Source organism: Myxine glutinosa, chromosome 1, assembly GCF_964187855.1.
Source record: "Myxine glutinosa chromosome 1, kmMyxGlut1.1, whole genome shotgun sequence".
NCBI classification, from domain to species: Eukaryota; Metazoa; Chordata; class Myxini; order Myxiniformes; family Myxinidae; genus Myxine; species Myxine glutinosa.
Genome location: NC_136261.1, coordinates 207,052,162 through 207,075,629, shown reverse-complemented (window position 1 = coordinate 207,075,629; position 23,468 = coordinate 207,052,162). Strand labels below are relative to the sequence as shown.

Sequence of the window (23,468 nt, the reverse complement as noted above, 5' to 3'; positions counted from 1 at the left end):
GTGTCACAGCTGACAATGCATATCAGAGTAAAAACCAAGCCATGAGGTCGAAGGAACTGCCTGCAGAGCTCAGAGACAGGATTGTGTCGAGGCACAGATTTGAGGAAGCCTACAAAAAAATTTCTGCTGCATCGAAGGTTCCCAAGAGCACAGTGGCCTCCATAATTCTTAAATGGAAGAAGTTTGGAACAACCAGTCTCTTCCTAGAGCTGGCCGCCCGGCCAAACTGAGCAATCGGGGGAGAAAGGCCTTGGTAAGAGAGGTGACCAAGAACCCGATGGTCACTCTCGCTGAGCTCCAGAGATCCTGTGTGGAGATGGGAGAAACTTCCAGAAGGACAACCATCACTGCAACACTCCACCGATCTGCGCTTTATGGCAGAGTGGCTCAGCCAGAGTGGTCACCGCCAGAGTGGCACACACCTGTCGTGTTGGGGCGGGGCTTTGGGACTTTTGCAACGTGGAAGGATGAGGTGTTGGTTGTCGGTGGTGCTCTGCGGAGAAGGAGGGGGTTGCGAGCAAAACAGAGGGATTCTGCCTGCTGGCTACAGGCATGACTCCGTGCCATTTTGTGCGTTTCGCACGGGGTGGTTTAGAGGCGACGAACAACCAGGAAGCCCTACCAGCCATTTGGGGATGCAAAACACCTTAGTGCCGACCGGCAATAAACAAAATATAATTTATTTTTACTTTCATTTTCCCCTTGTTTGTGTACGAGTCTGAGTGAAGACGTCTCAAATTAGGAAATAGGTTTTTACTTCACATTAATTTTAATTGCTTGCATTCTTTTCATTAAATTATTATTTGTGATTTTCATTTCTTGTCTTGTTTCGTTTCTTTATTCTGTGGGTTGAGGAATCAAACCCCGTGTGTTCCCGATTAGATAAGGCTCGGGCCTTCCCGCGCGTGCCAAAGATAATCCTTCCAAGGTTCGGAGTATACCTCGGAGTTAAAGCTCGTTTCGGTCATTTGTCCTCTTTGGGTCTTAACCCCGGGGACGCGACAATAGGTTCAAATTAAATTAAGAGATTAAATTAGGAAGTTTAAATTAAATAATGAAGCATTTCATGAGATGACACAGAATCTTGAGATATATGATGGACATTCCAACAACAACAAACAACAACATGCATTTTAAGGCCATTTTCCCTGCTAGAGCGGGGGTTAGCCTTGCGGTCCCCATGACAATCTTCTCCATTTTGCCCTATTTTCTGCATCTCTCCTTGTTAACCCCCTTGCCCGCATTTCTTCTTCCACCATATTTAGCCAAGTCTTTCTCGGTCTTCCCCGTCCTCTACTTCCTTCTACATTCATTTCCATCACTCTTCTCAACCAGTCACTTTCATCCTTCCTCAACACATGACCAAACCATCTCAACCTGTTCCTCTTCACAGCATCAATCACAGGCTCTATTCCCATCATCTTTCGCAATTCATCATTTGTCTTCCTCTCTCTCAACGATACTCCGCACATCCACAGAACCATTCGCATTTCCACCCTTTCCAGCCTTCGTTGCTGCTCTACGTTCATTACCCATGTCTCGCTCCCATAAATCATAACACTTCTCACACATGCAGCATACACCTTTCCCTTCAGCTTCAACGACACTCCCCTCCTCATCAGCACGCCACTCAATTTCCGAAACTTCTTCCATGCACATCTCACTCTTGCAACCGTTGCCGAGTCTGATCCACCTTCTCCATTCAGCATGTCTCCAAGGTAGCAAAATGTTTTCACACCTTCCAGCTTCACGCCGTCTCCAAGAGACAACTCAATATTTCCTCCATCTGCAGCTCCCTCTGTGCACACCTTACATTTGAATGTAGCTGCCACACTGGTTAATGACCCTCTCAAACCACTACATTTTTGATGAACCCACTCAGCGCACATTGTACATTGAATGGAGTTCACTCCGCCACCCTTCCTGCACACAGCACATGGCCACTTCCCAGTTCTTTCCACCTCACCACATGCTTTACCACTTGCCATCACCTTCGTCTTTCCTATATTCACCTTCAGACCTTTTGTCTCCATACATTCCTTCCACTTGTTCAGCTTTTCCTTCAGTCCATCCATACTTTCCGCAATCAACACCAGATCATCTGCATACAACTCCCATGGTAAACCCTCCTTTACGTTCTGAGCCAGCACCTCCATCACAGCTACAAATAGTAGTGGACTTAGTACCGAACCCTGATGCACTCCCACCTGCACCTCAAACTCACCACTGTTCCCGTCCTTCCAGCTGTGCGCGCTCTTTTGTACATTGCCATCACTACTCTGGTCAACCATTCCTCCACTCCTAACTTCCTCAATGCCCATGTCAATACTTCGCGTGGAACCCTATCGAATGCTTTCTCCAGATCAACAAACCCAAGAAACAACTTCCTCCTCTTCTCCATGTACTTCTCCTGCAACTGCCTCACAATAAAGAGCGCGTCTGTTGTTCCTCTTCCTGGCATAAATCCAAACTGCATTTCGTCGATCTTCACCTTCTTCCTTATCCTCCTCTCCAACACCCTTTCCAATACCTTCATTCCATGCTCCAATAACTTTATCGCTCGGTACGAGCCACACTCCAGAGGGTCACCTTTCCCCTTGTATAGAGGGACGAGGGTACTCAGTTCCCAATCCACTGGAATGCGGCCTTCTTTCACCACCAGATTACAGATCTCTGTCATTCTCTTCACACCGCAACTTCCTGCTGCCTTCAACATATCTCCCACAACTCCCGTCGGCCCTCCCGCTTTTCTACTCTTCATTGCTTTTAACGCTTCCTCAACTTCCTTCTCAGTTATCTTCTCTGCCAGTCCTAAAACTGGGTTGTTCTCTATGCTGCCATCCCATTCATTCTCTATATTCAATAGCATTTCCATATATCTGTTCCATCTTCCTTTAATTCCATCTGGGTCCACAACGATTTGTCCCACTTCATCCTTCAAGCAACTCACCCCCATCACATCACACCTCTCTTTCGCTATCTGCTTTACAATCTTGAATACCGCTCTCTGACCCTCTTCCAAATCCAAGCTTTCTCCGAACATTTTCCTACATGCCTCCTGCGCCTTTGCTACCTTTCTTTTCAGCCTTCTTGGCTGCCTTATAACTTTCATGCTCTGCTTTTTCTGCTCCCGTACCCTTAGCCTTCTGCCACTCTTTGAACTTCTTCCTCTTCTCGTCAATCCTCTTTCCAACTTCCTCATCCCACCACCATGTTTCCGAGTGCCTCGGTGGTCCTTTTGTTCATCCACATACCTCACCAACGGCTCCCATCAGACTATCTTTCATTGACATCCAACCACGTTAAAGCTCAACCCCATCATCCTCTACCCTACTCAGCCTCTCTGTTAATGCCTCCCTTACTGTCACCTCTTTCAACCTCCACACCTTCATTCTCGGTTGGTACTTCACCCGCCGAGCTCTCCTCACACCTTTCACCCTTATGTCGCAGACAACCAAGTGGTGCTGTGAAACAGCCTCCTCCCCCGGGATCACCTTTGTGTCCCGAGGTGCCCCCTCTCTCGCCTACGCACCATGAGGTAGTCAATGGTTGTCGTCGACCCACCTGACGTGTATGTAACAAGTTTATTATCCTCTTTCTGGAACTGAGTACTGTATTACAAATCAACAAATCAGCTCCATCAGCAAACTCCAAAATCCTTTCACCTTCTCCATTTCTCACACCATATCCGTAACTCAAAACTCCCTCAAAACCGTCCATACTCCGTGATGGACATTCCAACATTGATTACATTTTGAGTTCATTAGCTAATTATCTCAAAACCTGGATGGAATTTAAAAAAAAGGCTCCATAGTTTTTGTGCATCGACGTCATGAATCATCATGCTGAGTTTCAAAATGATCCGTTGAGCTGCTTTGGAGTAGGGAAAAACAAAAAAACGTTGATAAATCCATTGCTGAAGAAAGGACTGAGCGACTGAAGGACATCGTTATGGCTTTAACAGCCCTTCTTGACTTCGTCTAGGCGAGGTAAAGACCCGGGCAGGATGAGGCATCAGTGTGTGCCATCCCTGTTAGACTCAGCGAGATCATTCTCATCTCATCAGGTAACAGGATCATTCACAGAAGCAGGATACTGGCACTTTTTTTTTTTTTGTGCACCGCACCTTTCCGATGCCATCTCCAGGCATTGCAAATCGTCATTGCTGGGCACCAAAGGGGGCTCGGCGGTGACGCACGCTGAAAGGGAGTACTCAGTTTTCACTGGTTGTTTGTTTGTTTTCTTTCTTGTTTTCTTGGTTGTCCGGGCGATATCTCAGCCATCCTTTGAGCTAGGAAGCTGAAATTTCGGCACAATAGTGAGCAAGTCCTTTGTCAAAAACGTTATTTTTTGTTTTTTGAATAATCAATTAATTGAGGAGTTATTTAATTATTAGCGATTAATTAAGTACTTATTTAATTAACCGAATTTCCTTTCTCTTTTGACCAATAACTCAGGCACCTTTTGAGTTAGGAAGCTGATATTTGGACATGCCAATGCCCAGGTGATTTGGCTGCAAAGGCTATTTTTGATTTATTAATTAATCAATTAATCAATTAATTGATTAATTATTTAATTATTCGATTAATGACAAAAAAAATTTTTTTTTAAGTTACAGATTCTGATGAAATGGTGGTGGTTTATGTGTTCTATTACCGAATTGATTAATAATTTAATTTTTTAATGATTATTATTTATTTCTTTTCATTATTAATCATTTATTTATTTTCTTTCTCATTTGGCCAATATCTTAGGCACCTTTTGAGCTGGGAAGCTAATATTTGGACATGACAGTGACCAAGTGATGTGGCTATCAAGGATATTTTTGATTTATTGATTAATCATTTAATCGATTAATTATTTATTGATTAATCGATTAATTATTATTGATGAATCAATTAATTATTTAATTTTTTATTAATGACATTTAATTAAATTTCTAAAAGATACATCTTCGGATGAAGCACGAGTGGTTTAGTTATGCTATTAGCCAATTGATTAAGAAAATATTTTGTGATAATCTTTTATTGATTTTAATTATACAATTAATCAATCAATTAGTGTGCACCTCTCCCTCCCAATGCAGCCTCAATGAGCTGCACTGTGGTATTGCCGGGCGCCATGCCGCGCTGTAGGATATTTAATTATTTGGCATGGGGGCGGTGTACTTTGAATGTATCTGTACTTGTTTTCTTGTTTGTTTGTCCGGACGATATCTCAGCCATCCTTTGAGCTAGGAAGCTGAAATTTTGGCACAGTAGTGAGCAAGTCCTTTGTCCAAAACTGTATTTTTTGTTTTTTGAATAATCAATTAATTGAGGAGTTATTTAATTATTAGCGATTAATTAAGTACTTATTTAATTAATCAAATTTCCTTTCTCTTCTGACCATGAAATTAATCAAATTTATTGATTAACTCAGGCACCTTTTGAGTTAGGAAGCTGATATTTGGACATGCCAATGACCAGGTGGTTTGGCTGAAAGGCTATTTTTGATTTATTAATTAATCAATTAATCAATTAATCGATTAATTATTTAATTATTCGATTAATGACAATTTTTTTTTTTTTTTAAGTTACAGATTCTGATGAAATGGTGGTGGTTTATGTGTTCTGTGACCGAATTGATTAATAATTTAATTTTTTCATGATTATTATTTATTTATTTTCATTATTTATCATTTATTTCTCATTTGGCCAATATCTCAGGCACCTTTTGAGCAGGGAAGCTAATATTTGGACGTGACAGTGACCAAGTGATGTGGCTATCAAGGATATTTTTGATTTATTGATTAATCATTTCATCGATTAATTATTACTTGCAAAATCGAAGATTTTTCTAGTATATTGGTCGGTTGTGTTTGTGGTTCTGTCGGTCTGTCTGTTTGTTACTTGCAAAATCGAAGATTTTTCAAGTACATTGGTCGGTTGTGTTTGTGGTTCTGTCTGTCTGTCTGTCTGCCTGTTTGTTTGTCTGTTTGTTTGTTTGTCACCGGTCTACAGGTCACAATTTTCAACCGATCTTCACGAAACTTCACCAAATGGTAGAGTTGGTCAAAAGCAAGAAGCCTATTGTTTTTGGGGTCAATAGGTCAAAAGGTCAACATAGGACAAAGGTCACCAACTTTGCTAAATTTCTAAAATCCTCAATTTTCATCCGATTGACTTGAAATTTGAAGAGGACTTGCATATCTGGTCACTGAATTCAACCACGTATTATATTTTAGGTAAACACAGGCCAAAAGGTCAACATAGGCCAAATTTCTAAAATCACCAATTTTCATTTGATTGACTTGAACTTCTAAGAGGATTTATATATATGGTCACTGAATTCAACCACCATCTATTTTTGAGGTCAACATAGGCCAAAAGGTCAACATAGGCCAAATTTTTAATATCCTCAATTTCCATCCGATTGACTTGAAAATTGAACAGCATTTGCACATTGAGTCACTAAATAGGGAAACTAACTATTTTTGAGGTCAAAAGGTCAAAGGTCAACTCAAGGTCAACCTTCCAAAATCATCACTTTTCATCCTGTTGACCCGAGCTTTGATCGAGATTGTAAATTTTAATCTTCATGAAATGGACAATTTGCTGTATCATTGGAAAACTTTTGGGGGGGGGGGCGGATTTTGCAAGTATCGTGCTACGCATGACGTCTTCTTGTTTATTGATTAATCGATTAATTATTTATTGATGAATCAATTAATTATTTAATTTTTTATTAATGACTTATTTAATTACATTTCTAAAAGATACATCTTCGGATGAAGCACGAGTGGTTTAGTTATGCTATTAGCCAATTGATTAAGAAAATAATTTGTGATAATCTTTTATTGATTTTAATTATACAATTAATCAATCAATTAGCGTACACCTCTTCCTCCCAAAGCATGCCTCTATGAGCTGCATTGCGGTATTGCCGGGCGCCTGAGGCGCCCCAGCAATGCCACGCTGTAGGATATTTAATTAATTGGCATGGGGGCGGTGTACTTTGAATGTATCTGTACTTGTTTTTCTTTTTTTTTGTATACAAGATCGAGGCTCGTGAAAGAGCTAACATTAATCACACATAAAGTCAACCGACACATAAAACACAAAATAAGGGGAGCGAAACACTAGATGGGGAGAGAGGGGGAAGGACACAAACACAACATTTGAGAGCAAGACACCGAGAGAAATGTGGGAGGGGGAGGGCTTGGGGGGAGGTGGTCGAGGTTTCAAACATATCAACCAACACTGCAAGGACTTCCAGGAAAGAAGTTGGAATTTCAAAAAAAAAGTGTATCTGGGGTGAAAATTAGCGGGGGTAGAAAAGATCAAGGTTTTGGATGGGGGAAGATAAGAGATGGTGATGAACAGCTGTTTTAAAGACCTGGAGGGAGGAGTGGGTTTGAAGGGAGTGGGGGAGTTTGTTCCAGAGGTGGGAGAAAAGGGGAATGAAAGAGTGTAGATGAGCAGAGAGCCTAGATTTTGGCAGTTTAACCATAAGACATATCGTTTTATTACCCAGACATATCGTTTTATTCTTCCAGCATGAAGTTATAGCTTCATGCTTTACCCCCAACCTGGAGGAGCAAGAAACCGATTTTTGTCCGGCCTCTAACTAACATTTGACCTAACATGGATGATTATACTGGTCAAAACACCTGCAGGCATTGCTCTCAGAGCCACCTCACAATGGTAGGGTACCAGTTTCAATGGAAACAGTATGGGATGATGTAATATATCAAGTGCACATGGGATCCAGATTAACTCCATGAATTATACACACTGGTAAGCTTTGGAGTTACGGGGTGGAGGTGGCAGGGAATGCAATCTCAGATTGGATTTCTTGTGTGCAACAAAGGTTGTTGAATCAAGCCCAGTTTCTCACAAACTTTAAATTCCCTGCTCCAGTTGAAAGTCCAAAGGCATCACAGGCTCCTCAATATAAGGCATAGGATTAGTTGATCCAATGAAGAAAGTTGAAAGTTCTGTGAACTTGTATTGTCGGTTGACCAAGCTCAGAAAAAATTGACCTAGCTCGTATGAAGAAAGTTGACCAAGCTCGTAAAATATTTTCTGCGAAACTTGCTTTGGTCAAGTCAAGATAACTTAGACTGGTAGAAGGAAGGTAATGCTGTGAACTAGAGCCAGGGTTTCTCAACCTTTTTGCCTCCGCCCCTCCCCGTGTCCAATAAAATATTCCAGGGACACCCAGAGCTAGACCTAGATCAGATACCACTCGCCTTACTGATATAAATATAAATAAAAATGGAAGAATCTGGTCATCAGTGAGGAAATCTATGCTTATCACATCGACCAACGAAACTGAGCGAAGATCTACTGTAGTCTATATACCCCACGACTTAATAGCACGACCCTTCCTGCCACTAATGTGGCATTTTTCCAAGACCGCTTCTTATAACAAAAGTAATAGCACTATTGATAACAGCATAATATTAATGTTATTACAAAACAATATTCCCCTTCCCCCAAAGCTTTTTTGCGACGTGCGATATTCCCTCCTCCCAAACATGACTCCCCCTGCCGCTCCCATTGTGGTCGGGTGTACTAGTACTAAAGATTAACCAATGGAAGCACTATATGGTAAACACTCGACTGAGTCAATAATTTTCCCTTGCCATCTCGTGGACCCACTGGTGGCACTCTGCGACTCCCTTTTGGTCCTCGGACCCCGGTCATTACATTACTCATTACAAGAACTCATTACAAGACAATACAGCAACACAGGGAATGTGTCATCGAATGTAGGATCGTTTGTTACTGATCGCACAGGCGAAGCGAAAATTAAGGTCAAACAATTGGTTCACTTCTGTCTGTCTATCTGCCTGTCTACAAACGTCATTTTTATGATCGAGGGACAACTTCATTTTAATTAAATGTGATATTTTAAACCAAATCGGATAACAAACCTGCCGTATTACCGTACTTTGGCTCTGCATTCGCCCCGATTGCTCATGTGTAGAGAGGAGTGAGAATATTTTTTACTCCATCTGCCTGTCTGGCAGTCAAAGAAAATTAAAAATCATTCCAACCAGGAAACGTACTGTTTTTAAGGACGTCATAAAGAACACAAACAACAGGCACAAATAAGTAATGTAACGTGTTAAATAAGGTGGTGTATAAGAAGCTGCAGCAACGGTGGGTCGCCAGCGCAGGAAGAAAGGCTAGATATTGAAATCTAGTTAGTGGAGGCGGCCAGATAGAGTGGAGAGACCCAGATTGTGTGTTGTGATGGTGGACAACATGGGTAATGAGTTAGAGATGTGAACAAGAAACCAGAAGGCAGAGTAAAGGGACTATGGGGTGATATTCCTGTCTGTTGGTAATCCCATGGACTCATGATCTGCTGGAGGTGGAGTCTCATGTGGCATGTTTGTCAATACATATGAATAGCCCAGCAAATGTTAGAGTTTGGCTCTCCAGCGGCAAAAACAACTCAGCGCGGGGGAACTGGGAGACTTAACTTTTTATACCTCCACAGCCAAAGATGTTTTCAGGTTGCCCGTCTGTGCGTGCGTAACAGATTTTCGTTACTGCGACAACCTGTGAAGTGCGGAAGGAACTCCAACCAAACTTTGCAAAAATATGAACTGTTGTTGAAAAATGAATCGATTAGATTTTGGATTCAAAAGGTCAAAGGTCATGTGACCTTTAATTGAAAGTCCTTTTTCATTCTGCCCCAAGTCATATCCCTTTGCTCTGCCAAGAAACCCCATACCCAGAAGTTTCAACTCAAAGAGAAAAGCTGAGGCCGTGGAATAAAGAAAAGATTCCCCTAACATATTGGGCCTATTTGTGTTGTGCGTTTCATTCTGAAAATTACTTTGTAATATATTTCAAGTATATCTTGAGTACAACTACCGTTCATGGTTCCTTGTCCACTATATATTTCCACAAAAAATCTCTACAGCTTTGTATCTTGCTGGAATTATGAAGCTTTCGCTTTTAGCACCTTTTCTCCATTGTTATTTAATCTCCTTGCTACTTGGAGACTTTCTACAGCTGCGCATTACACCATCATGCCTTTCAGTGACTGAGCTAATACCTATGTTAAGAGCACCCCCTTAGGACAGCCAGCAGGGAAAGGGGCCTGAGTATGCATGGAAAGTATGGTCAAGATCAGTAAAAAACTGGAGGAGTAGCGAGCGAACAAGCAAACAAGTACAGACTGTTCGCGCTTTATCACGTAGATTACATGCAATTTAGTACTACTTAAAACTTCAATAAGCAAAAAAAATTAGTGTGGTTTTGCATGTGTCTGTTGAATATTGCTCTTGCTTTTATCCTTATAGTTACTGTTTAAAAATACATACCTTCAGAATATCCCGACCGTAAGGGTTAACGATGTTCACCAATAAGAGATCCTTGAAGATTTTCTGGAAAACAATGAAGTTGATGGAAATTGCAAGTAGTGGTAGGACCATGGTTAGTAGTGAAATATGTCACATTTTAGCTCCCATCGACGATTTCCCGTTGGATTTCGGTGCATTCGGCACAGGACTTATTTTATGACTTATTGGGTTTGCAGAGATGTTCACTGTTGCGCTGTTGCGCTTGTACCACAAAAGTTCAAGAATGAGAAAATCACACACAAACAGTCCAAGGTTGGCACACGACTGCAATTTGTCTTGTTTTATACACATATTTATACCTATATTCAGCCCAAAATAAGTCTTCTCGATTCAAAAGAAACGTAAAATTGCAAAAGATAAACCATTGGAATTTGTCAAAACAGAAACATTTGTTGGTTTTTTTTTTCTTCATAAAAGTTTACCAATCTGATATAAACGAGTGAACTGAGCTCACCTCATGCAGCATTTCCACCACAAGATAACAAAAACTGCTCACCTTCTTTCACGAAAGTTGTGAAACCATTTCTTGAGCAAACTATTACAGCGAAAACAAAATAACTTATCCTGCTAAGCAGATGGCCAATCTTGCATGGCGGCACAACATTGAGGTGAAAAGGTAAGCTTGAAATCCTTTCTTTTAGCAGAAATTCTCATATAGAGACCTAGCAGGCTGGGAATGGAGGCTTTCCTAACTCCGAGCCAATATTCTCGCCCCATATTCCCTGAAAACGTTGATCGCTCTCATTATTACTGATAACAATAATAATAATAATAACAACGGTAATCGTAATGAAATATTTGCAGAACTTGTCTTGACGATGCATTACAAAAATACTTTACAAAGGCAAATAAAAATACAACAATAATTATTATAATTAACACGTTCTTCAGCTGCCTATGGTGTCAAAACGCTGAAAAAAAAATTAAACTAAGAATATGTCGAAATTACAATATAACAAAAAACATCAGTGACATATCTGTACACTTCAGTATCACAAACCACCACCAGAAATGGCAATGGGGAGTGGTCACATGGAGTTGCAAAACATCAACAACCAATCTTAGAGAACTATTTTTTTAGGCTTTTTAAGCCTTCTTGGGGAATACAAAACGGTTCGGACATGATTTATGCGTTCCTAGCCAAACGTCTTAAAAGGCCAGGGAAGCACTGCGACATTATTGGTATTTGAAACGTGAATGCATCCGCTGAGAAATCGTGAGGAGAAAGAGATAAATATGCGAGGTGAGAACGAAGATTAAAATATGTAGGGATGAAAGTAAATCTGCGCACAGAGAAAGAAAAGAAGGTGAAGGAAGAGGAAAGACGTTGTTCGGGTATGTATGATAACTTTGCACTTTCCACACCTCAAATTCCCGATTTCCCACGTCCCCCCACCACCCCTGCCATAACCTTAAAAAAACAAATTTCATTGTCTTTTTCACATACTTCATTTCCAAAAAGCAGCAAGTTGATGCAAAGTATGGAAGAACAAAAGGCCATTCATTGTACAGTCTGTAAAATGCTGTGCTTGACCAGGCAAAAATCTATGTAAAATAGACTCTACTGTGAGGTAAAGATAGCTAAAAGAATCAATGTCAATGGTTTATAAATTTTCTCGGGGATTGGGAGAGGAAAACAAAATAATGCCTCCCAAATAAAATTTGTTTACTTTGTTTCCGAACGCGAGATTCCAGTTTGCGTCAGTGTCCGTTTTCAATCCGAATCGACCGATGTGCTCTGTGGTGAACGTAAAGCTCCAGCGTACTGGATGGCAGTGAACTTGTTTCGTTCTGGTCCCATATCACCGGGATATGATGCAAAGTTCTGAGCTCAGTTTCAGGGTAGGTACAATTGGCAGGGTGAGTATTTTCATTTCAATCCCACCAAAGAGCCAGCAGGTTGACAGATTTGAGCCACTGCGTCAGCATCCAATTTTTTTTCAATTAAATGCAGCAAGTCAGGATACACATATTTACAAATTTTCCTGGCTTACCTTATTTTTACCTGATATTCTTTTTTTTTCCCCTACATTTAATAAGGCAGTCCTGGATGTCCGTAACCTGCAGGAAGTTCCCCTGCACCTCCTCGCCCTCCTCCCAACATGCTTTGCGCAAGAGGTGGCAACATTGCAGCAACCGTGACATCTCCACCTTTGGTAGGTCCAGGTGGGGGTAGCCCCCCTAACAGCATATCTGTGGGGAGAGGAGGAAGTGGGGGTCGAGCTAAAGGTAGCTCATGGGGGATTGGTCCTCCTCCTGTTGTTATGATGAATGCTGCTCGGTTTCCCAGCATGCTGCGGGGTCCTGGAAACTGAGGAAAGGTGGCCCGGTGCTTGTGTGATGCACGGGAGGCAACCTGAGTAAATATAGGAGAAAAGAAGGAACGAATTTTGATGGAGGAGGGAATTTATGTGTTTTAAGATGAATGAGATAGTGGAGAAAAAGTGAAAATAGAAATGAACATAGACAAGCAAGCATGTTTAATGCAGAAACGGGGAAGAGAGCACAACACAGCACGACATAATAGGCACACAGAAGGTACCGGTAGAAGAGAAAACATTATAGCGAAAGCAAACCTGAGGGAAGTACTGCAGTGTCTGGCTAGGCTTTTCTGCAGGAATGATGCGGGATAGGTCAAACTCTGGGAGACCAGAAGCTCCAGCACGCATAACTTCTTGTAAGTCTGGATCTCCAAGAAGCTCCGCTCCTGCTCCAGGAAAACAGTCTCCCATTGGCTGTCCTCGTGTCATACCTAAGACCCCAAAAGCATCGGTGACAGCGCCTGTGGGAAAGCGTGCTTGAAGTGCATTATGAGAGCCTGGTGTACGACCGCCCTGGTGATGCATTGAGGCAGCTGAAGGAGGTGGCAACATCGCATCTGGTGGAATCTGATGCATCATCGGAGATGGATAAACAGGCCTGGTGGGTGTTCCACCTAAATTCCCACCCCCATGCATCATCGAAGAAACTGATGTCATGATCCCAAGTGAAGGTGGAGGCTGGTGGGAGGAGAGGAGGGAGGGATCATGGGGAGGAAGTGGCTGTGGAGGTCGACTACGACTCAGACCTGTGTGGTGGAGGGGTAGGGGATTATGGAGAGAAACAGGGAAGGAGGTGTCACTTAAGTTCAGTAATAATTTGTTTGTGCAAAGTAAGACAATTATGGTTTGATACTGCAGGAAAATGCCTATGACTTAAACTCATACTAAACCCTTGTTTCTCCCCACAATCTCCCATTGCCACCTGTTTTCCTCTATAATGGTCTCCCAGAATTTTGGCAATTCAAAATTTCCAACGAGCACTCTAGAAATCTCAAAATAAATGATTCAGATATCCCCAAAACTATGACTATTCTCACCCCCCATAGGTGGCCGTGCTCCTCCACCAGGTGAACGTCCCCCTGGTCCACCAGTGGGGCAGTCAGGGGATCCTCCTTGCTCATCATCGGGGCTCGAAAGTGTCTGGATTGCATCGTGATAGAGAGGGACCGCTGATGGCATTGGGAACTGGGACATCCTTGACATCATCACGGCAATTGGATTTTCTCGCAATGGGGGTTCAGGCGCAGATCCTGGAAATGGAGGAGGCAGGCCTGCAACAATTTGGGGACCGGTAGGTGGCATGGGACCAGGATGACCACCACCAACTCCAACTCCTGTTCCAGGCCCAATCACCATGCCGCAACTGCTGATTGGTGGACCAGGAAGTTGAGGTGGGAAAGGAACTTAGGTTGGATAAGGAGAAGGGTTGGAAAAAGAAGAGATAGTGGTAATATCATGCACAATGAGAAAAACAATACATCATGCTATTTAGCCACAAGTTACGAAATTCATCATACATCTTTACCTGAAAAAAACTGACTATACCCTGAAACTGTAGCACAACCCAAAATACCCCAAATGCACGGAAGTAAAAATTGCAGGAAGTGAAGCAGTACTCAGGTGATAGAAAAGTCAAAAAAACCTGGAACTCGTTATAAGAGACATCGTAGACATCATCACGACAATTGGATTTTCTTTCACATTGATATTTATGTTTAGTACGTCAGAGTTTGGTCAAAGTGAGATGCAAACTGTGCAAGATATCAGCGAGAAAGCTAAACCATTATCTTGTTGTCATGTAACCCATGCAACTGTCAAAACATGAAAAGAATTTTCACAAGGATTGACCAATACTTTTAACAGTTTTTCTCATATTCATACTGGCCAAGAAAACTTTGCAGGAGTTAGTTATATCATAAACAAAATATTAATAAAACCCAGCACCATTCAAACAAACCTTTTGGACTGTTTGATGTTACAGTATCAGTGCTTGCCTCATGATGCAATGAATAAACCACCGTTTAGAGGCCATTTTTCCCCGCAAAGCGGGGGTTGGCCTTTTCGGGGACCGTGGTAGTTGTTGTTTTTTGGTCCCCTTTTTGAAGCAATGTTTTACGGCCGGATGCCCTTCCTGACGCCAACCCTTTTTGCCGCCTTCAACGACAAACAGGGAATATTCACTCTAGATCCACTCTTTTGAAATTCCAACTCCTTTCCTGGAAGTCCTTGCAGTGTCCCTGTGTTTTATACCTCTCACATCCTCCACCCCCCTTCCCATGCCTCCCCCCTCCCCCCAAGCCCTATCCCTCCCACAGTTCTCTCGATGTCCCGCTCTCAAATGTTGTGTTTGTGTCCTTCCCCCTCTCTCCCCATCTTGTCTATTCATGTCTATTCATCTTGTCATATTCTATGTCTATTCATGATGCAATGAATATAGGTTAAAATTCCATATCCAGTGTTTCTTTGTCCGTTTTCCATTAATGTACCTGTTAATCATATAGGAATGTGGGATGGCTTATGCTGTAAGGGTTTTCCCGGTTTTTCAACCGGGGGAACCTGTTAGCCGGTGTCTATGACTTATGGGCGTGCTACAATGACTACGACAGCACTTGCAGTACTCAGACAATAATTGTATCAAAATACAGGTATCATAGTAAAAGTGGTGCGATATTCCCTGTTGTCAGCGGTTAGTCCGAATCCGCCTCCACATAGAGCTTTCCCTTGGATGCTCACGCATCCTCTCTGGGATTGTCCAATGAATGGTGGGCCTTGGATTCCGGCTCCACTCCGAGTTTCCCAAATAATCCTCTAAGTCGGCCTCTTCAGTATTATGAGTGCTCAACAGGCGTTCTCACACTCTTCCGGAGACGCAAGTATTCACCCGACATGCAGTCCAAATGAGTCTTGCTCTACTGGCAATAGTTGCAGCTCCAACGTGGCTTGCAATCGTCCAAGTATCACTTTGCAAAGCCTCACTCAGCAACACACAACACACACCCGGTCCTTCGGCGTTTCGTTTTCTCGCTCTACGTGCACCAACCAAGAACCGTAGTGAGAAGAAACACGCACCTGGTCATATGGCCATTCGTTCTTGCGCTTCATGCAGCAAATGGACACGTCGAAAGAACAACGCGCATCAATCCCGACATGCCGTGCGACAAAACGTCGAGAAGCGAGACTCGCGCCAACCCAAAACGCCTTTTGACGAAACACGCGCCAATCCCGAAATGCCGAGAGCCGCCACGAGCACGGGACATCACGAGGTATTTATCAAAAATCACTGCGACGTCATCGGAAACATCAGAAACCGGCACATCGGAAACATGAAACAAAGGACTGTATCATCAGTTCTGCATCCGATAATAACGAATGAACTATTTCCTTAACCAAACCAACAACACTCTCTACTCTACTCTGGACATGCTGCTTCTGCTTTCTCAACAATGGATGGAGGTTCTCAATGCCAAACAGGAAATTAGAGCTGTCTCCCTTGACATATCACGTGCCTTCGATACGGTCTGGCACCCCGCTCTGCTCACCAAACTCTCCTCTTTTGGTATCCATGGAAATCTCCACGCATGGCTGGCGGACTTCCTCTCTAGTCGTAGTCAACGTGTGGCCCTGAATGGGTTTCTCTCATCTCCTCTTCCTGTTCAGGCTGGAGTTCCCCAAGGCAGTGTTCTGGGCCCTGTGCTTTTTCTGGTCTTCATCAATGATCTCTCTGACTCTCTTGAAAATCCTCTCTATCTCTTTACTGATGACTCTACTCTCTGTCGCTCCATTCTTCATCCCTCAGATCGGCAGTCTGCAGCCTCCTCACTCTCTGCAGACCTGGACAAAATCACAGACTGGGCAAACAAGTGGACCATGTCTTTCAATCCTGACAAATCTCACACTCTTACGATGTCTCTCCGAAAAGATCGACTGGAAAACCCTCCCATCCACTTTCTGAATAATCCTCTCCAAAAAGTTCTGTCACTCAAGCTTTTGGGTCTCACTATCTGCCATGATCTTTCCTGGGAAAACCACATTTCAAATCTGGCCTCCAAAGCCAGTCGCCGACTGGGCATCCTCCGTCGTGCGAAGTCCTTCCTTGGCACACCTGAGCTCCTCACCACATACAAGGCTTTCATCCGCAGCTCAATGGAAAACTGTTCTCCCCTCTGGGCTGGTGCACCTGCGTCACACCCAGCTCGGCTGCACGCTGTTGAAACCAAAGCATTCAGAATCATTGGAATCTCCCGCGATGAAGCTAACTCCAAGGGCCTCTCACTCACTCACCGCAGGCAGGTTGGTGGTCTTTCCGTCTTCTACCGACTCCTCTCTGGCCTTGCCCCCCCAGCTCTCTCTGGGCTCTGTCCCGCAAATATTCCTACAGGTCGCACAAGATCTGCCTGCAACCCTCTTATGGTTAAACTGCCAAAATCAAGACTCTCTGCTCACCTTCACTCCTTCATTCCTCTTTTCTCCCGCCTCTAGAACAAACTCCCTCACTCTCTTCAATCCCACTCCACCCTCCAGGTCTTTAAAACAGCTGTTCACCACCATCTCTTATCTTCCCCCATCCAAAACCTTGATCTTTTCTTTCCCCGCTAATTTCACCCCAATTCCACTTTTTTGAAATACCAACGTCTGTCCTGGAAGTCCTTGGTGTCCTTGTGTTTTATACTTCTCCCACCCCCCCCCCCCCCCTTCCCACGCCTCCTCCCCACAAGCCCTCTCCCTCCCACACATCTCCCTGCTCTTAAATGTTGTGTGCTCTCAAGTGTTTGTGTGCTTCCCCTTCTCTTGTCTTCCGCTCCCTCTTTTTATATATTTTGTTTGTCTGGTTGATTTGTTTGTGAAGTAAATGTCAGCTCTTTCACGAGCCTCGATTCAGTATACAAAAAAAAAAAAAAAAAAAAAAAAAAAACCACGAAAGCAACCATCACGCATCCATCTCAGGGATTGACACCGTTTACGGGACTGCAGTAGACGATCCTCTTTAAGTCACGATCAACCTACCTTCTACCTAACTACATCTGATCGAGTCGTTGCTGTGCCTTCATCACATTTTGTAGTTCGATCGCTTTCTCACCCGCTGACTCTATATATACGACCGTATGTCTATAGTCACATTTGGCACGGCACTGATCACGGAAAGCAAGATGCGTTTTTATCTGACATATGCTAACCTCAAAAATGCCTAATTTCATGTGATTATTAAGTACATACATATATGTATATATCTATACATATATATATATATATATATATGTATATATATATATATATATATATATATATATATATATATATATATATGTATATATATATATATATATATATATATATATATATATATATATATATATATATATATATATATATATATATATATATATATATATATATATATATATATATGTATATATGTTAGCCATTAGGGTTTAAACCCCATGACTCAATTGAGTATAACATCTGAAATTATATATCGTGCTTCTGAAAACTGATTTTAACTCAGCTGCAGGCAGAGGTGAGTGGACAAAATGTGGTTTCGAGGCTCGACGTGCAGGGTGGATCCTTAGCCCAGTAAACAAGTCCTTGAATGTATGTGCCAAACAGTAGATAATATGCTCGTGACCCACGTACAGGGAAAACATGTCGCTAAACGCCTTCTTCGCAAAGGGAATAATTAATATATCTTTGTAGTTTCTAGTATGTCTCCTAAAAACAAAGACGTAACCAACCTCGGGAGAAATATAGACATTACATATCCTCGATTGTTATTGTATTCAGCACGTGTATCCAATCATTCATCTACCATTTAGCCTAGTGTATGAGAATATTTTCTTCGACCTGCGCTCGGGTCTGATATGTTTAGATAAAGAGCCAAAAAAGCTCAGCCCATCCAATGCTTACATCTGTTTGTCTAAGTTTGGCCTTCTGTAGGAAGGGACAATGGGAGGTATTGTCATTATGGCCCAGGGTTTGCTATGTCTTTAGCGCAGATTCTTGTCTGATATTTTGCTATAAATGAAATGCCTTTTTACTTATTTTTCAGCGAGTGTCTTGAGAAATTGCCCGCTGCGTGTTAGGCGGTGCATTCTTGAGCCTCGCTCCACACTGTGTGTTTGTAATCGATCCCATTAAACATTGTTGCTCTGATTCTTCTTCTTCTTCCTTCCCTTGAGGTCTTCGACCGACAATTTTGGTGTCAGAAGTGGGATCATCCAAGTGTGCAGACGAGGTGGACCCTCACGTTCTAGGTCGGGAAGGAGGCCTGCCGGCACCTAATTTGGGTAAGCAATTTTTGCACATCGAAATTGAAGCCTCCTGCCTTGCTTTGGACGTGTGGACCTCTGTCGGCTGTACCACCTGGCTTGCATTCCGAACCATATTTAGTTTAAACCAGAGCAGCAGTGGGTAATGAATCGATTATACAGGGCGCCCGAGATAAGGAGGGATATCCCTCAGGTAAGCTTCCTGCGTGGGAAGCAGGTAGACCCATATGTGGGTGATAGATAATAGGTGTTAAGTTACTCCGGCGTGAGAACTGCGTTTAAGGTTAGGGATCGGGGGGCGACCCGACCTTAGGACTACCAGGAGGGACTAGCCCAAGAAAGGTAGGACGATGAGTATTTTAAGTTAAGCTACGCACTGAATGTGTTGGAGTGAGCACAGGTATTTGTGTATAAGGGAATGAATGATCTGTCATTGCAGCGTGTATTTGTGTTTATTGTGTGTGTGTCATTGATGTGTGTCATGGATTGACAAGGGGTTCCCCAAATTGCCTACGGGCGTTGGGCAATCCGGATGAGTAAAATTGGGAGTGAAAGTCAAAAATGATAGGCTGTCAACCGACTGGGTGTTTATTCAACGGCATGGCCGGGGCTTGTATTTGGCCGACATGGGATGGCAGAATGCGTTGAATGAAGGCAAGAATGACATGTGATGCTGACATGAGTCCAATCGGAAGGATGGATGGTTATGGTTTCACCCGGTCTGTTTATCTGTCTGTCTGTCTATCTGTGAATGGAAATTGAACTGGACTTCGACAGAAGGCAGGTGGGTGGTCACCTGCTGTGAATTGTGGTGGAACATTTGTGACGTCCCCTAATACGAGGGGACGAATTGGTTTGTAAATGTGTTGAGCAGGTACTTTCTCTGTAGGTAGCTAAATTCTACCTGGGATAAGTTCAGGTGGAGAGGGGAGTTGTCTCTGATGCCTTGCTCCACGGGGCAGGAATATTGTTGTCAAGTCTCATGTAACCTTGGTTAACGTATATCTACGGACAAGAGCTGCACTTTATTTTAGTAAGTGACTGGGAAAGTTTGTTTTAAAAGGTGCCAGCGGAGTTGTTTAGAGTTATGGAGGTCACAACTCGCTGGAACCTCTTTATTTATGTTTGGCTGACTTACATTGGCTAGTGTATGAGAAAAGGGGGACTGAAAATGCTTTGATTTTTTTTCGTGGATTGCCCATTGGGCATGTTTAGGATTTAATAGAGTGGTGGAGTTCTGTGAAATATAATGACGTTGTCTTATGGACACTTTGTGAGTGACTAGACACGTGCCTGAAAGGGGAAATTGTATTCATAACTCATGTGGGTTGTGTCTGAAGAAAAGGTTTAAAAGGAAGTGTGAAGAAGGTCATGGAAAGTGCAAAGATGATTAAATTGGAAAGTCGAATCAGATGGATTACTTGTCAATGACAGGTGACTGCAGGAATTGATGAGAAAGTGGAGGAAAAGGTTATAAAAGTTGATGGAAAAGACAAGAAATAAAGAAAAGTGGTTAGTTATGGACTGTTGTTTTGTGATAAGAAGGTGATTGGGGGCTGGTGAAGATTGGATCACGGCTCTGCAGACCAGGTGAACAGAACTCCACCAGGTATGTGGGAATCACATCAATTAAATTATTGCTCAAAGGGAGGTGATAGAGCAAAATGAAGAAGATTGTCATGTGGACCGCAAGGCTAACCTCCGCTCTTGCAGGGAAATGGCTTTGGGAGGCTAGTTGTTGTTTTTGGTAGACTCTAGGTTCTAAAACCTAAGGCAAAATGCATAGGAGGGTAAAATTGGTGATTGCGAATGGAGATTAGTTAGAGAACTTGGAGACGATTTCGTTATTTTTCAGATAATTTTTCCAGTGGGTTTATACTGGTGTGAAATTCGCGTATCTAGGAAGGAAGGGAAAAAAATGTCCAGGTATTGATAGGATAACAGTGAAATTTTGAAGTGAAGTGAAGGATAACAGTGAAGTGTTAGTGTGTTTGTTGCGATTTCTGGGAATGGCAGGGTACTGTCGTACATGGATAATTGACTATGCGTTACTAGCAAAACCTCTGTATGAGGCGACGAAAAACGACCAGCCACGGATGGTGAACTGGACGGACAGTCGAATACGCTGCTACGAAGGACTCAAACGAGCCCTGATAACGGCCCCAACCTTAGGCCTTCCCGATTATAAAAAGGCCTTCACACTTTTCACCCATGCAGTAGGGGGATTCGCACAATCCGTATTAACTCAGACTCATGGAGATAGGGAACGTCCAGTAGCCTATTTCAGCAAAAAGCTTGATGCGGTAGAACAAGGCTTTCCGCTGTGTTTACAAGCCGTGGCGGCTGCCCGATACGCAGTTGAGCGGACGGCCGACATAGTTATGGGACATCCGGTCCTTTTACAGGTACCGCATTGCGTCCATACACTACTACAACAGCGAAACACACAACATCTCACAGCCACTCGACTGATGCAATACGAAACGGCATTAATTATGGCACCCAACGTGACGGTGATGCGGTGTACCATTCTTAACCCAGCGACACTTTTGCCAACAAAGGAGGAGGGAATCCCGCACGTTTGCACGGACATGGTCGAATTAATATCAACAGTAAAGCCTGACTTACAGGACACTCCGCTACAGGAAGCCGATCACACCTATTACGTCGATGGTTCAGCCAAACGGGCATGGGACGGATCCCTGTTATCTGGGTACGCAGTATGCTCGGATACGGAGACGGTCGAAAGCGGCCGCCTCCCGCCCACCTGGTCAGCACAACAAGCTGAACTATACGCACTCACGAGAGCGTGCGAAGTAAGCGAGGAAAAAGCAGTGACAATTTATACAGACTCGGCATACGCACACGGAGTGGTCCACGACAAAGGGGCCATATGGAAAATGAGAGGGTTCCTCACTTCAGCGGGAGCACTCATTAAAAATGGGGACTTAGTGCGAAATCTGCTTCATAGTATTATGCTTCCACGTGAAATAGCTGTAGTTAAATGCCGAGGTCACCAGCGTACAGACGACGCTGTGGCCCGTGGAAACGCCCGAGCCGATGAAGCAGCAGCACTAGCGGCAAACCAACAGGTTGGGTATAATATGCCAGTAGTTACGCGCAAACAGGGCGCTAAAGCGACTGCCCAGACAGACGTTCCGACATCCGCACCTACAGAGTTCGATGTAATACAATTACAAGCCGCGGCCTCAAACGTAGAACATCAAGATTGGATTAAATTGGGAGCTCAGCGCCCCGCAGAAGGACAAATGTGGACGATTAATGACAAACCCGTGGCACCGCGAGCTTTATTGCCATGGTTGGCACGCATGGCGCATCAAAATGGCCATGTGTGCCATAGGGGGGTGATGAGGCAGGTCACTTCCACCTGGGCAGCACCAGGCCTTTCGACTGTGGTTACCATGGTCTGTCGCTCGTGCGCTATATGTCAACGGCATAATAGGGGGGCACCCCCCAGACGCCGCCACAACGTGGGTCACCCGGCTCCCGTCGGGCCGTTCTGTCATATCCAGTTCGATTTTTTTTTCAATTTACCGCCTTGTATGTCCTTTAAGCATGTATTGGTAGTGGATATGGCAGCCCTTGAATTACCTATCATGGATGACATGCTTCTAAAGTTTTGCATAGGTCTATCCCATGTGGCACGCAGCATACATGAACGTGCTCGGGAGGCCCTGCCGGAGCCAGCAAGCAAGCCTATCCACACCTTCGAGGCAGGAGATTACGTGCTGGTGAAGCATTTCACCCGTAAGACTGCGCTCGAACCAAGGTTGGGCGAACACGGAGACATATGCATATGGCGACCAAACCATTAAGGTCTACCGGCAGAGAGTTATCTGGGGTCAGAGGATAAATATACCCTGCTGCCATGTAAAGGAAGACGTATGGACACGGATAATGTGGAGGGCGTTGTACACAGACTCACATGGAAGGAAGACAGGTTTTGCTGCCCTCAGTCGTCTGAAGCAAGCGCCACGACAAGGCAGCGCACCAATAGTAAACATGGCCAGGCCAGGTTACAAATGGGGAAAGGACTCGAACAATTTAACCACGCATGTATTACTGAACAGCGGCACTACTCTGATACTACAATGTGAATTCATGACGTCACAGACCCCCTACGACTATAGGCCACCATGCATCTCATACATATTAATTCCGCACCGACGGATCGAAAGCAGGAAAAAGCCAAAGGAAAATACGTATTGGACAGTGACCCGTGCAATGGCGAAGGTACAGAACCGATCACGTTGTTGGATGTGCATGCATTTTCCCCACACCAGTACGACAGGGATAGAAATGGTAGTGCTGCCCCTGTCCCTACGAGATATGTGCTCAGGACCCTTGCGTACCCCATGTCTGACCACAACCTTGGAACTGATAGGCCCAAAATCCCCAGCAGTGTGTTCCCGGGAGTTTCGATATACCCCACCCATTAAGCAGGCTTTGTTAGACAAACCACCTGATCCAGTCTGGGTGACAAAGCAAAAGGGACGGGTG

At 43.6% G+C, this 23,468-nt stretch overlaps 1 protein-coding gene across 6 annotated transcripts in view; it reads right to left on the bottom strand.

Moving 5' to 3' along the window:
* Positions 1-10,612: 10,612 nt before the first annotated feature.
* Positions 10,613-23,468, bottom strand: part of LOC137432920 (B-cell CLL/lymphoma 9 protein) — a 110,321-nt gene continuing 97,465 nt past the window's right edge. For all 6 annotated transcript variants that reach the window (XM_068125257.2, XM_068125283.2, XM_068125240.2 and 3 more), the window contains 3 exons: positions 13,722-14,087; positions 12,940-13,430; positions 10,613-12,719 (listed from right to left, as the gene is read on the bottom strand). In XM_068125257.2, coding sequence (XP_067981358.2) covers positions 12,396-12,719; positions 12,940-13,430; positions 13,722-14,087 — 1,181 coding nt within the window. In that variant the 3' untranslated portion in view covers positions 10,613-12,395. The remainder of the gene's footprint in view (positions 12,720-12,939; positions 13,431-13,721; positions 14,088-23,468) is intronic.